The 12,719-nt window shown below is 49.0% G+C and overlaps 2 protein-coding genes and 1 pseudogene across 2 annotated transcripts; 1 reads left to right on the forward strand and 2 right to left on the reverse strand.

Moving 5' to 3' along the window:
* Window positions 1–546: 546 nt before the first annotated feature.
* On the reverse strand, window positions 547–1,882 carry BLOC1S4 (biogenesis of lysosomal organelles complex 1 subunit 4). The gene has a single exon (XM_004772198.3). The coding sequence runs from the start codon at window positions 1,814–1,816 to the stop codon at window positions 1,160–1,162; it is 657 nt and encodes a 218-aa protein (XP_004772255.1). The 5' UTR covers window positions 1,817–1,882; the 3' UTR covers window positions 547–1,159.
* A 1,139-nt stretch (window positions 1,883–3,021) lies between these two features.
* On the reverse strand, window positions 3,022–7,809 carry LOC101685482 (annotated as a pseudogene).
* LOC101685669 (MORF4 family-associated protein 1) lies at window positions 7,778–9,916 on the forward strand. The gene is made up of 2 exons (XM_004770524.3): window positions 7,778–8,349; window positions 8,938–9,916. The coding sequence occupies exon 1, from the start codon at window positions 7,953–7,955 to the stop codon at window positions 8,334–8,336; it is 384 nt and encodes a 127-aa protein (XP_004770581.1). The 5' UTR covers window positions 7,778–7,952; the 3' UTR covers window positions 8,337–8,349; window positions 8,938–9,916.
* Window positions 9,917–12,719: the final 2,803 nt, after the last annotated feature.

A 12,719-nucleotide genomic window follows, 5' to 3' on the forward strand; every position in this document is an offset into this window, starting at 1 on the left:
GGAGCGGCAGTTCGAGGGAGAAGCAGGCTCCCCGCTGAACAAGGAGCCCAATGCGGGACTCAATCCCTGGACTCTGGGATCCTGACCTGAGCAGAAGGCAGACACTTAACCTACTCAGCCACCCAGGTGCCCCTACATGATCAGACTTATGATACACAGCTATGAGAAAACATGACTACTCCGTTTGCCTCTAAGATCCACGATAAATGACACAAAAGAAACCTAAGCTGGGTGCTCATTTGAGGTCTACTGCCTAGGAACATCAATTAATAACAATAGATTAAGATTCAAATCAAGATCAAAGCCTGCTGCACCTGCAAGACATCTTTAGGATTCCATGCTGTTGGGTGAAAGAACAAAACCAACACCAGTCATTCACACACATGATTTAACTATGGACTTTGAGAGGTGAGAAACAAAATTCTGTGGAATAGTAGCTAAGCTTTTTCACATCCGAAAGGAGTTACTCCCAAGACACTTCTCCTTATCCCTACAATCATGAGCAATATATCTATTTTCAAACAAAAAAAGAAATATGCAAAGTCCTTTCCAGAAGAAAAGCTTTTCCAATAAAATTTAAATTTTTATTAATATTTAAATTATAAACTAAATGTTAGCAACCAGTTACAGACATATTTGCTGTGGGCAAATTAAGATTCGGAATTAATTGCAATAAATCAATCCATCTTCTCAGAAATTGTATGATTTCCTTCGGTTTACAACCCATGAGGTGCAAAGTAGAATATAACGTGAAATAACTTACCATCTACCCTAAAAGCTACAGAAAATGGAATCGCTATTAGGATCGAATAATAAGACCGGGACAGTTGGGCAGTTTTTCTTAATATAAAATATAGAAACTCTGAAAAGGTAATACTGTTGGGTGAGCTGTAAAACCCATAAAAACAACAATTCTGCCACAGCGCACAGAGAAACGCCTTCAGGTTCCCCGACGCCCCAAGCAGCCAGCCCTCGGTTCAGCACTGGAGAGAGAAAGCCACACGTCCTTACGGGAGGTCATGCAAACAGTGGGAAACAAGTGTGCCAAAGACAAACACGCCGTCCTCCAACCTCGTGGAGGTCTACCAGCGGCCTCGCCGGCAGACTCAGCAGCCCCGGCCCTCGCAGCCGGCGTTCCCCGGCCGGCCGGCCGGCGGACTCAGATCTGAGGTGTCTCGCTGCAACAGGGAAAGTGGTCTTCGGTCCGAAACAGGACGGGCGGCTCGTAGCCGCTCTGCTGGGGCCTGCCGGAGGGCGCCTTGCTGAACAAGGAGGGCACGCTGATCGTGTGCAGCAGCTTCCTGAAGGCGCTGGGGAAAGCGCCCAGCTCGGCCTCCGCCCTGGCCACCTGCTCCTCCATCCTGGCCACGCGGGCGCCGATCATCCCCACGAAGGCCTCCAGCCGGTCGATCCTGCTGTAGACCCGCCGCATCTCCGCGGCCTTCGCGTAAATGCGAGGCACACCCTCACTGACGACGTGGGAGGAGTCCCCGCGCAGCATGTCCAGCATGCCCACGAACTCGTCCACTCTGGTGAGCAGGTCCTCCAGGCTGGCGTCCAGGGCCTCGACCTCGGGCCGCGCCCCGACTCCCGGCAGCAGGCAGGCGGCGTAGCCCGCGGCGGCGCGGCGCAGCAGCGGCAGATCGCGGCCCGGCGCGCCCAGCTCCGACGCCTCGTCCTCCCACGGCCCCGAGGCGCTGCTGTGGCTCTGGGACACATTGCCGCTGTCCCCGCTCCACGCTGCTCCAGGGAGCTCGGCCTCGTCCTCCGCTGACCCCTCGCGCGGTGGCCCACCACCCGAGGCGCGACCCTCCATGGCCCGCCGCGGCCCGGATGCCCGCCCGACTTCCGGGCTCCCAGTTCTGCTTCCGGCTCCTGCGCGCGCACGCGCGCGCCCCAGCAACCGGCTTTTGCGCGCTCACGTACACGCACGCGCGCCGGTCTCCGTTTCCAGACCCTGGACGCTCGTCCGCGCGCGACGTGAACAGGGCTAGGTTAAGACGCGTGGGTCCTCACTGTACCTTTCGCGTGGTCACGCAATCAGGTAACCCCCATCGAGATCAAGATACAGAACATGTCAAGGACCCATGAAGAGCTTCCCACTGTCCCTAGTTTCTTCTTGCTGCTCATACCGAAATCAAAGAGAGAAATAAACAGGAGTTCCTCAGAACCTTTCTCTTCTTGATGATTTTGAACGTTCTCATCTTCTTTCCACTTTTTCCCAAACACTTGGTATTGTCAACATTTTCGTTTTTAGCCATTCTAGTGGACGTATAGTGAATGCTAGCTCATAGTGGTTTTAATTGGCATTTCCTGTTCAATAGTGAACTTTAGCACCCTTTTGTATACTTATTGGCCATGTGGATATTCCCTCTTCTGAAGTGCTGGCTCAAGTCTTGCCCGTTTTTATTTTTTATTTTTATTTATTTTTTTAAAAGATTTTATTTATTTATTTGACAGAGATCACAAGTAGGCAGAGAGGCAGGCAGAGAGAGAGAGACAGAGAGAGAGGAGGAAGCAGGCTCCCTGCTGAGCAGGGAGCCCAATGCGGGGCTCCATCCCAGGACCCTGAGATCATGACCTGAGCCGAAGGCAGACGCTTAACCCACTGAGCCACCCAGGTGCCCCATTTTAATTTTTAAAAAAATATTTTATTTAGGGGCGCCTGGGTGGCTCAGTGGTTTGGGCTGCTGCCTTCGGCTCAGGTCATGATGTCAGGGTCCTGGGATCGAGCCCCGCATCGGGCTCTCTGCCCTGCAGGAAGCCTGCTTCCCTCTCTCTCTCTCTCTCTGCCTGCCTCTCTGCCTACTTGTGATCTCTGTCTGTCAAATAAATAAATAAAATCTTAAAAAAATATTTTATTTATTTACTTGTCAGATTACAACCAGGGGGAGTGGCAGGACGAGAGAGAAGCGGTTCCTTGCTGAGCAAGGAGCAATGTGGGACTTGATCCCAGGAGTCTGGGATCATGACCCCAGCTGAATGCAGATACTTAACTGACTGAGCCACCCAGGTGTCCCATCTTGCCGGTTTTTAAATTGAGTTATTTGTCTTTTCCTTATTGATCTATAGACATTCTCAATACAGTTTGAATGTGAATCCTTTATTATCTATATCCCTTTAATAAATTCTAATTCATCAAACCAGGAATGTCTGGAGAGCTAAAGGGGACACTCAGGATACAAGATACAAATCATTGTGTGTGTGTGTGTGTGTGTGTGTGTGTGTGCTGTATGATCTTTAATTAGCTATAGTCTTCCAATCAAGTCACCTAGGGACCATTTTACCCACTGCTCTGTTTGGTTGCCAGTCTCTTGTCTCTTTCTGGTGAGGTGGATACCTTTTCCCTGGGGAAAAGAAATCCATGGTTTGTTCCCTTTGCCAATAACAAAAATGTTAAGAGAGTTGAGTGGCAAATCAGTTGCCATTGGCATCTTTCATGTGAACAGTATCTGAAGAACTAGGGTGTCTCTCTCTGCTGGTGACCAGTTCTTCCCAGGTTAGCACTGTGGTCACCCTACACAGTTAGCCAGTGTCGCACTTGTGAAATCAGTAATCTCTCCAGTCGGCCAAATCAATCTTAATGGTGTCATTCACCCTGATGAGGGGCTCAGGACAGCGGATGGAGCAAGCATCATGAGTCACCAGATGAGGGATTTCTTTTGTCCCCACAAAGATCTTCCTCACTTTGCCCAATTTACACTTGACCTTCTCAGGTGTAATCCAATGAACAGCAAAGTGATCCTTGGTGTCATACATCAGATGAAAATTCTCCCCCAGTCTTGTCACTCTGATGATACCCATAAAACTAGTAGGATACATTATATCAGCTTGGATATTGCCATCATTCTTAATAAAATGCTGCACACAGATCTTTACTTCATCTCCTATTAGGGCATACTTAAGTCTGTTCCTTAGGAAAATGATTAAGAGGCAGACATTCTCTCAGCTTATGGGACCAGTAGACAGGTGAGGAGCAAACACACTGGTCAGTTTATCCAGCAGCCAATACTACCTGCTTCAGATAACCTTGGGACCACGAGCTGTGGCTGCACTAGGCAGGAGACGAGCAAGATACAAAATCTTGGGCAAACCATATCACGTAATTATTATGGGACGATAAGGATCGTGAGATGATCTTACAGATCATATGTCCAATGCCCAGTTTAGAGCAGCAGGTGGAAACTGACCTCAGAGATATGTGTTCGAGTTAGCCAGCTTGTCCAAGGCCACAGAACAAGTAACTGGAGGGACTAGGAGCACCTAATGCAGGATGTTTCTGACTTCAAAACCTTTAGCACAAACAACCTCCATTCACTGTCATAATTACTATTACACTATCACCACTTATATCTGCTGGTGCTTTGGTATTTGCAAATCACTTTCCTGCACATCACCTCACTTACATATCTTCCCATTGATGGATATTCACGCTGGGCTCACCGGTTTTTACTTAAAGACTGGAATACTGAAGCTCTAATCTGTGGCACTATTGTAAGCAGAGTCCCTCCAAAGTTCAGCTAGTGGGACACTTACTGAACAAGCCTGCAAAGAGACTCCATCCATTCCACAATGGCATACTCTCCGTGCTCAAACATTTTTTTGTTAAATGAATGTTAAAGCTGAATTTTACTGGTCCCCTGCTGTTTTTCAGGTCCTATAGGTGTTAAGGACAGAGACCAGAACCCACTGTCAAGGAACCTCCAATAGACAGAGGCGCTTATATTTTATGAAAGGAGGCCTTATCTCTAAAATATTCCCTAAGGCCCTACTTGTGTCCAGGCTGCCAAGAGGGGCTGAGGACAGAGCCGAATCAGAAGTGGCCCTTTATCTTAGGTTGCTTACAGTCTGGTGAAGATGATGTAGGCAGGTTGGGTCCAAGAACCCAGAGGGGGTTCGGGGGTCCCTGCAGGACCAACTTTGCATGGGACAGAAATCAAACACAGGCCAGAGAAAGTAAAAACAGCTTATTAAATAGTGTGAGGAACAGAATTTAGCAGACAGACTGGGAGACTCAGAAAGGAAAGGAGAATGAGTCTCTTCCTGGCTTGGGTCTAGGGGTTCATATTGGAAAGGGATCTAGGGCAACTATTCCTTCAGGAATCCAGAGTAGGGTCCGATCAAAGGTGAGTGGCCTGTGAGTAATAGGTGTTATTCTATAAATCATTGAAGGTAGGGGTTACTGATGCCAGCCAGCATCTGCCAAGTCTTGTTCAAAGTTAACGTCCTGGGAACATGTTTGGGATCTGGCTCTTCTTAGATGTTATCAGGTGTTTGGGGGCCTAGGACAAAAATTCAGAGAATAGGGTGCCTGGGTGGCTCAGTTGTTAAGTTTCTGCCTTCAGCTTAGGTCATGATTCGAGGGTCCTGGGATCAGTCCAGACATCGGGCTCCCTGCTCGGCAGGAAGCCTGCTTCTCCCTCTCCCGCTTCCCCTGCTTGTGCTCTCTCTCTCTTTGTGTCTCTTTGTGTAAAACAAATAAATTCTTTTTTAAAAACCTCAGAGAATGAGTAACTCTCTTGTTTCCCCTTTGAAGTGGGAACATCGCTTTTTTAGTTTAACTGGATGCAGAATACAGAACATAAGTACTTGTGGCCTAAACAGAAACAACAGAGACAGGACCTTTCTAAAATGAGTCCCTTCAGTTACCCTACCTAAAACAGAGAACAAAAACCTACTGACCAGAACAACCCAAGGCAGTGGGAGAAAAATCCACCCAGGACAAAAAGCTGGGAGCAAGGGGTGAGAAAAGAGCAGTTAGAATCCTGGGTTTTTGGCAAGGGAAGTGAGGGCAAAAATGAGCTATTGGGACTTCATCAAGATCAAAAGCTTTGGCACAGCAAAGGAAACAGTTAACAAAATCAAAAGACAACTGACAGAATGGGAGAAGATATTTGCAAACAACATATTAGGTAAAGGGTTAGTATCCAAAATCTATAAAGAGCTTATCAAACTCAACACCCAAAGAACAAATAATCCAATCAAGAAATGTGCAGAGGACATGAACAGACATTTCTGCAAAGAAGACATCCAGATGGCCAACAGACACGTGAAGAGGTGCTCCACATCACTCGGCATCAGGGAAATACAAATCAAAACCACAATGAGATACCACCTCACACCAGTCAGAATGGCTAAAATTAACAAGTCAGGAAATGACAGATGCTGGCGAGGATGCGGAGAAAGGGGAACCCTCCTACACTGTTGGTGGGAATGCAAGCTGGTGCAACAACTCTGGAAAACATCATGGAGGTTCCTCAAAAAGTTGAAAATAGAGCTACCTTATGACCCAGCAATTGCACTACTGGGTATTTACCCTAAATATACAAACATAGTGATCTGGAGGGGCACGTGTACCCAAATGTTTATAGCAGCAATGTCCACAATAGCCAAACTATGGAAAGAACCTAGATGTCCATCAACAGATGAATGGATAAAGAAGATGTGGTATACAATGGAATACTATGCAGCCACCAAAAGAAATAAACTCTTGCCATTTGTGATGACACGGGTGGAACTAGAGGGTATTATGCTTAGCGAAATAAGTCAATTGGAGAAAGACAACTATCACATGATCTCTCTGATATGAGGAAGTGGAGATGCAACACGGGGGGGGGGGCGGGAGTTGGGGGCAGGAAGGGAGGGAGACAAACCATAAGAGACTCTTAATCTCACAAAACAAACTGAGGGTTGGTGGGGGAGAGGGTGGTGGGGTTATGGACATTGGGGAGATGTATGTGCTGTGGTGAGTGCTGTGAAGTGTGTAAACCTGGCAATTCACAGACCTGTACCCTTGGAGCTAATAATACATTATATGTTTATAAAAAAATTAAATAAAAAAGAAGAATCCTGGGTTTTTTACTTAAGGGCCCTGTCCCAGAAGAGGAAGTATGTGTGCTCATTAAGATGAGCAACTGTAGGGGCACCTGCCTGGCTTAGTGGGTTGGGCCTCTGCCTTTGGCTGGAGTCATGATCTAGAGGTCCTGGAATCCATCCTCATCCGCCCTGCATCCGGCCCTGCATCAGGCTCTTTCCTGGGCAGGGAGCCTGCTTACCCCTCTCTCTCTGCCTACTTGTGATCTCTGTCTGTCAAATAAATAAATAAAATCTTAAAAAAGAAAAGAAAAGAAAGAGTAGACCCAAATGGCTCAGGTTGAAATTCTGACCATAAGCATGTGTTTTGTTGTTGTTGCTGCTTTTAGGATTTTTAGTTATTTATTTGACAGACAGAGAGATCACAAGCAGGCAGAGAGGCAGGCAGAGAGAGGGGGAAGCAGGCTCCCCGCTGAGCAGAGAGCCCAATGCGGGGCTCCATCTCAGGACCCTTAGACCATGACCTGAGCCACCCAGGCGCCGCCATAAGAGAGGATTTTAGCCAGTTTTTCATCTATCAGCTTTGCTGTGAGGTTAAGTGAATTAAACTAAGCACTTAGAGTAGCGCGTGGCTGGATAGTAAGAGCTGTAAACATCAGCCTGTCTGATTTAAACACTAAGGAGGGAAAATTGCTTTCATTTAAAAAAAAAAAAAAAAAGTGAAAGTAAAAGCCTGGGATGCCCTCACAGAGGAGGTCAGCGAGGTACAGGGACGATCCCAAAGGCAGATTGGGGGCGGGGCGGGGACGGAAGCTGGGGGCGGTGGGCGTGCGCGCGCCCGCGACAGAGGCCCATCAGTGTGCGCGCGCTCGCCACGGGTCGGTCCCAGTCACCGCCGTAAGGGGGGCCGGGCCACGTCGTGAAAGTGCCGCAAACACCCCCCACCGCCGGCGCCGGCCGGGAGTACCGCTTGTTGGCCGGGTGTAGGTGCGGCATCTGCTCCGGGTTCTTTCCCGGAGCGGCTCTGAGGAGGGAGGCGTAGGTAGTTCGGGAGCACCGTTGACGCGCGGACGGCCGCAGGAACGGTTCATGCCCGCGCCCGTCCCCAGGGGCGCGGGCACGAAGAAGTGGCAGGACAGATGCGGCCCTTGGACATCGTCGAGCTGGCGGAGCCCGAGGAGGTGGAAGTGCTGGAGCCCGAGGAGGACTTCGAGCAGTTCCTCCTGCCCGTCATCAACGAGATGCGCGAGGACATCGCGGCCCTCACGCGGGAGCACGGCAGAGCCTACCTGCGGAACAGAAGCAAGCTGTGGGAGATGGACAATATGCTCATCCAGATCAAAACGCAGGTGGAGGCCTCGGAGGAGAGCGCCCTCAACCATCTGCAGAACCCCGGCGACGGCGTGGAGGGCAGGGCGGCCAAGAGATGCGAGAAGGCCGAGGAGAAGGCCAAGGAGATCGCGAAGATGGCAGAGATGCTGGTGGAGCTGGTGCGGCGGATAGAGAGAAGCGAGTCGTCCTGAAGGAGCGCGGGCGGTGAGGCGGGGCGGCGGCGGGGCCTGGTCGTGCCACGGCCAGATTCAGTAGCGTCCTGGGTGGTCGTCCTGCTGCAGCAGTGAAGGTGAAGCTTCAGTCTCACGGAGTCCGAAATTGGGCAGGGGGAGCAAAGTTGAGGTTGAGAGGAAAATGGGTCCATGCTAGCTGGGACAGGTGCTAGAGCAGATAGTGATTTTTGTGGCTCCTCCTGACTCCGCTGGTAATTAGAGAAACATTAGAATAACTTGGAGTTTGTCTTTGTGAAACTGAAAAGTTACCTCCGGAGGGACAGTTGCTGGAGGTAGAGCCGCCCGGGCACTGAGGAGGGTGGTGGCAGGGATGGGAAGAAAGCTTGGCCATTGAGCAAAATAGGGGCGGGTGAGAACACGGGAAAGAAACAGAGAAATGTGAAGCTGTAGGCCTGGACTAGAAATTTCCAGGTTCTTCCCAGAAGGAGGCGGTGTCAGAGGACTCTCTGAAAGAAGTGGCATTCTTGTGGATGGTTCTTTTTTTTTTTAGAAAAAAAGAAATCTGCAGAAATCTGAGACTCAGTGTCTTGATGTTGAATTTCTTCCTGTTCTGCTTTAGGTTCACAGCTGATGGATGCTGGTCACCTGGGCTGACACCACGAGAAAGCTGAAGTAGCTTGTTTATTCTGTTTTTGTATGTTTCTTATCTGCATGCGACAGTCTCCTTCAGGGTCAGTGGTTGTGTAAGCGAGCCAAAAGAGAATTCTTCCCTCGGATGCACAGCAAGCCAGTAAAAGACTGACATGGAGATTTTGCAGTGAGGAAAGGTAGGCTATTTATTGGAGAACAGGGAGCTAAGGCTTCAAGTCCCAAACTGCCCGTTGACTTACAGGTGAGGGTTTTTAAGCGCAAAATTTGGTCAGGGGGTGCCTCAGCAGGTGGATGCTGTTGGTGGTTTGGAGGTGAAGTTGTGTTCACAGGCTTACTTAGTTATTCTGGTCCCACAGAGGTCTGTCTGTTCAATTTCAAGAGACTTAGAATTTGAAGAATGTCTTTCTTTCCTTCTTTCTTTCTTTCTTTTTTTTTTTTTAAGATTTTATTTGTCAGAGAGACAGAGCGCACAAGTAGCGGGAGCCACAGGCAGAAGGAGAAGCAGGCTCCCCACTCTACGAGGAGCCCAATGCGGGGTCAGTCCCAGGACCCTGGGGTCATGACTTGAACCAAAGGCAGATGCCTAACTGACGGAGCCACCCAGGCGTCCCCAAAATGTCTTTCTTTTGTTAGAGATTTCATTAGGTACATCTGGTGATTCTGTGGTTAGGATAGTGTTGGTCAGTGGCTTGTACACGCCTAAACAAGCTACTTGTCTGGGCGTAAGTTAACGGGCTTGGATCCTTTGTGTTCCTTTGAATGATCAAGTATTCCTGGGTCTTGAGCCTGGGTCTGTGTGTTTCCTGGCCAGTCCAGCTGTGCCCCGGGAAGATAAGACCTCTTAAGTTCAAATCAGATATGTGATCGATAAGTGTTCATTTGCCTTGAAAAAACAAAGATCTGTAGAAAATCTTTTTTCAAATAAAGATGTTGTGCAGAAGACCAAAGCCATTGTGTGTGTTTATCTATAGAAAATCTTTTTTCAAATAAAGATGTTGTTCAGAAGACCAAAGCCAGTGTGTGTGTTAATCCATTTCTTTTGAAATGGACACTCTTCTTTCAGCGCTGCCACCAGCAAGCGGGACCGAGCTGCTTGAAGTTTAGGGTTCTCGTGAGCCTGGAACTGGGAGGGAGAATTGCTTACAGCAGGTGGTGTGGGGACAGGTTAACAGAACTCTCAGCTTTTAACAGAGATGAACTTCAGGCCATCGTCTCGTCTCTGGCCTTGCTTCTCAGCAGCTGCGGTATGTCTAGTCTCTCAGTGGGAATAGAACACGCTTTCTGTCCCACCTGAGGCACCAGGAGCATGAAGGAAAGTCCCGGATAGGGAAGAGCTGGGACAAGTAATTGCACGGCCGTGTGCTTGAGTATCCTGTGGGAGCACAAGGAGGGACTGAGCACTCATGGAAAAGCTCTTTAGAAAAAGCTCTTTAGAGCGAACGACTTGCCCTGAGCATGGAGTACAACCTCTGAGAGTAGAACCCAGTGGGGGCCCCTGGAGCTAGGAACCACGGGAGCTGCAGCCCTGGGGAGACTCTGGAGGACACTGTGGGAGCCGGTGAGAGGGGCAGGCCGAGGAGAGAGGCTTCCTCGGAGTTAATTCATCTGCATTGGCCTGTGCTGATGGATGCTCAAAGCCATAGGACAGGCAGGGTGCGATTTCCAGAATTGTTACACGTGATTTGATTGGAGCAAGCATGTGTTCATGGAGACAAGCTGAGATACATGTCTTGGATGACTGTGTACTTTTATCATAGAGTACCTGGGCACAAAGAGAGTCCTTTACAGAAACTGTTTCTGTCGGTGGAATTCTTGTCCACACTCCTGGCCTTCTGAAGTCTGGAGCAGGAACAGAAATAGTGCCGGGAGCCCTTGAGACCCAGGAGCAGGGGAGTGTTGGGGGTCATGTGTGTAGCATGGGAGGCTTACTCACTGCCTGCCATCTGTGTGTCGTTGGGACTTGGGTAAAGGCGAGAATATGGGGGCTGGTGCACATGGGAGTTGAGAGGCTGACCTGGAGCAGGGGAGTAGGGAGGACCCAGTAGGCTTTCCTGGGGCCAAGAGTCAGTGTCTATCTGTGTCAGTCAAGGCGGCTAGGTTAAACTGTGCTAACAGGTCCCCCCAAAGTCTTGGGGCATACAGCCTGCAAGAGTTATTTCTCATTCCTTTTGATGTACACCACAGGCCACTTGCTCCACATTCTCTTAATTCAGGGAGTTGGCTGAAGGAGCACCCTTCTTTGAGATATCATGGACCTTGATCAGAAAACTTAGTTGTAAGTTGCTTCACTGATTTAAAAACAAATGTGTTGGTGTAAAACTTGCCATACTTGTGTGTGTGTGTGTGTGTGTGTGTGTGTGTCTGTGCACGTGCACGCACGAGCATAGGTTTTCCCCTTAATTAACTGACCACAGATTATACTCCTCCATTAGGGTGCATTTCATCTCTTCATTGTCCTAGGGCTCGATGCTAAGCTTCCTTTGTGGTCAGAACCTTAAAGTCTGAATCATTTTGGACCCCTGACTCTAAGGCAGAGCACTGTGGCGACAAGCTGAGCGTCTTCCCTCATGTTTGTGACGCAGTGTAATGGAGAGGCCTACAGGGCCTTGTGTGCATTTCCTGCTTTAACTCATACATTTGCCCCTAGTTGGATTCTGGATCCATGGAACTGAACCCAGTTCCAGGTCAGCTAGAAAATTTGAGTCGCCTGCTGTCAGCAGCTCCGAAATCATTTGTCATGGATGAGCCAGTGGTGCCCAGACTCCCCTTGCCATGAAGTCCGAGATTCTGTGTTCTCTTCCAGAAGGCCCAGGAAATTCTCCAGTGACCACTTGCGTCAGCTGGCTTGTGAGCCTGCCTCTTCACTCATGTTTTGCAATACAACACAGAACAATACTTTTGATTCTTCTGAGAACAGGTTGAGTGTCCCATACCCACATAGCTCACTGAGCCACCTTTTCCAGTGTTGGCTTCCATGTGGCCTAACCAGAGAGGCCTGCTTATGCTCGCTCTTTCAGACAGCACTGCTGTCCCTGCTACACTCTCTGCTCCTTTGTTTTGCTTCTCACTACCTGACATGTGATTATTAATTTGTGTATTGTCTGACCTTTCCTCTTGGAATGTCAGCCCCCGAAGGCAGGAATTTTGTTTACTGCTACATATCCAGCACAAAGATGAATGCTTGGCTGCCATGTGGCTGGTGCCTAATACTCACTGAATGAGTATCAATTCGATACATACATTACATTTAATTGTGGGGCACCTGGGTGGCTCGGTTGGCCAGCATCAGACACTTGGTCTCAGCTCAGGTCACGAGCTTGAGCCTCATGTCAGGGTCTGCTTGAGATTCTCTCCCTTTCCTTCTCTCTCAAAAATAAATAAATCTTAAAAAAAAAAAAAAAAAGTAGTTGTGTCTGCTTACCGTAAGTGCACATAACTCAAGCCAAAGTTTCTAAGGCAGAAACTTTAGTGTGCTTCTTGATTCATCCCTCTTTCTCAGCAACCCCTTCCTCCTTCCTCATGCTGTCAATGAGGCACATTGATTCTCTGACAAGAGCGTACCCTGGATTCATAGACCCCCTCCCACCGCCCTAGGCCGCTGGTGCAGCGCTCTCCTAACTGACCCCCCTGCCTGCTGTGGCTTCATGTCTCTCCTGCTCCTTTCCAGTTAGCAGTGGGTGGGCCTATGTCAGGTCCCTGCTGAGAACCATTTTGAAAATTCATTTTACTGGGACGCCTGGGTGGCTCAGT

The sequence above is a fragment of the Mustela putorius genome, unplaced genomic scaffold (genome assembly GCF_011764305.1).
Source record: "Mustela putorius furo isolate JIRA1106 unplaced genomic scaffold, ASM1176430v1.1 tig00000083_pilon_pilon_pilon, whole genome shotgun sequence".
In the NCBI taxonomy this organism is placed as follows: domain Eukaryota; kingdom Metazoa; phylum Chordata; class Mammalia; order Carnivora; family Mustelidae; genus Mustela; species Mustela putorius.

Coding starts and splice junctions, on each gene's coding strand:
- BLOC1S4 (XM_004772198.3), bottom strand. CDS start 1,816: ATGGAGGGTCGCGCCTCGGGTGGTGGGCCACCGCGCGAGGGGTCAGCG.
- LOC101685669 (XM_004770524.3), top strand. CDS start 7,953: ATGCGGCCCTTGGACATCGTCGAGCTGGCGGAGCCCGAGGAGGTGGAA.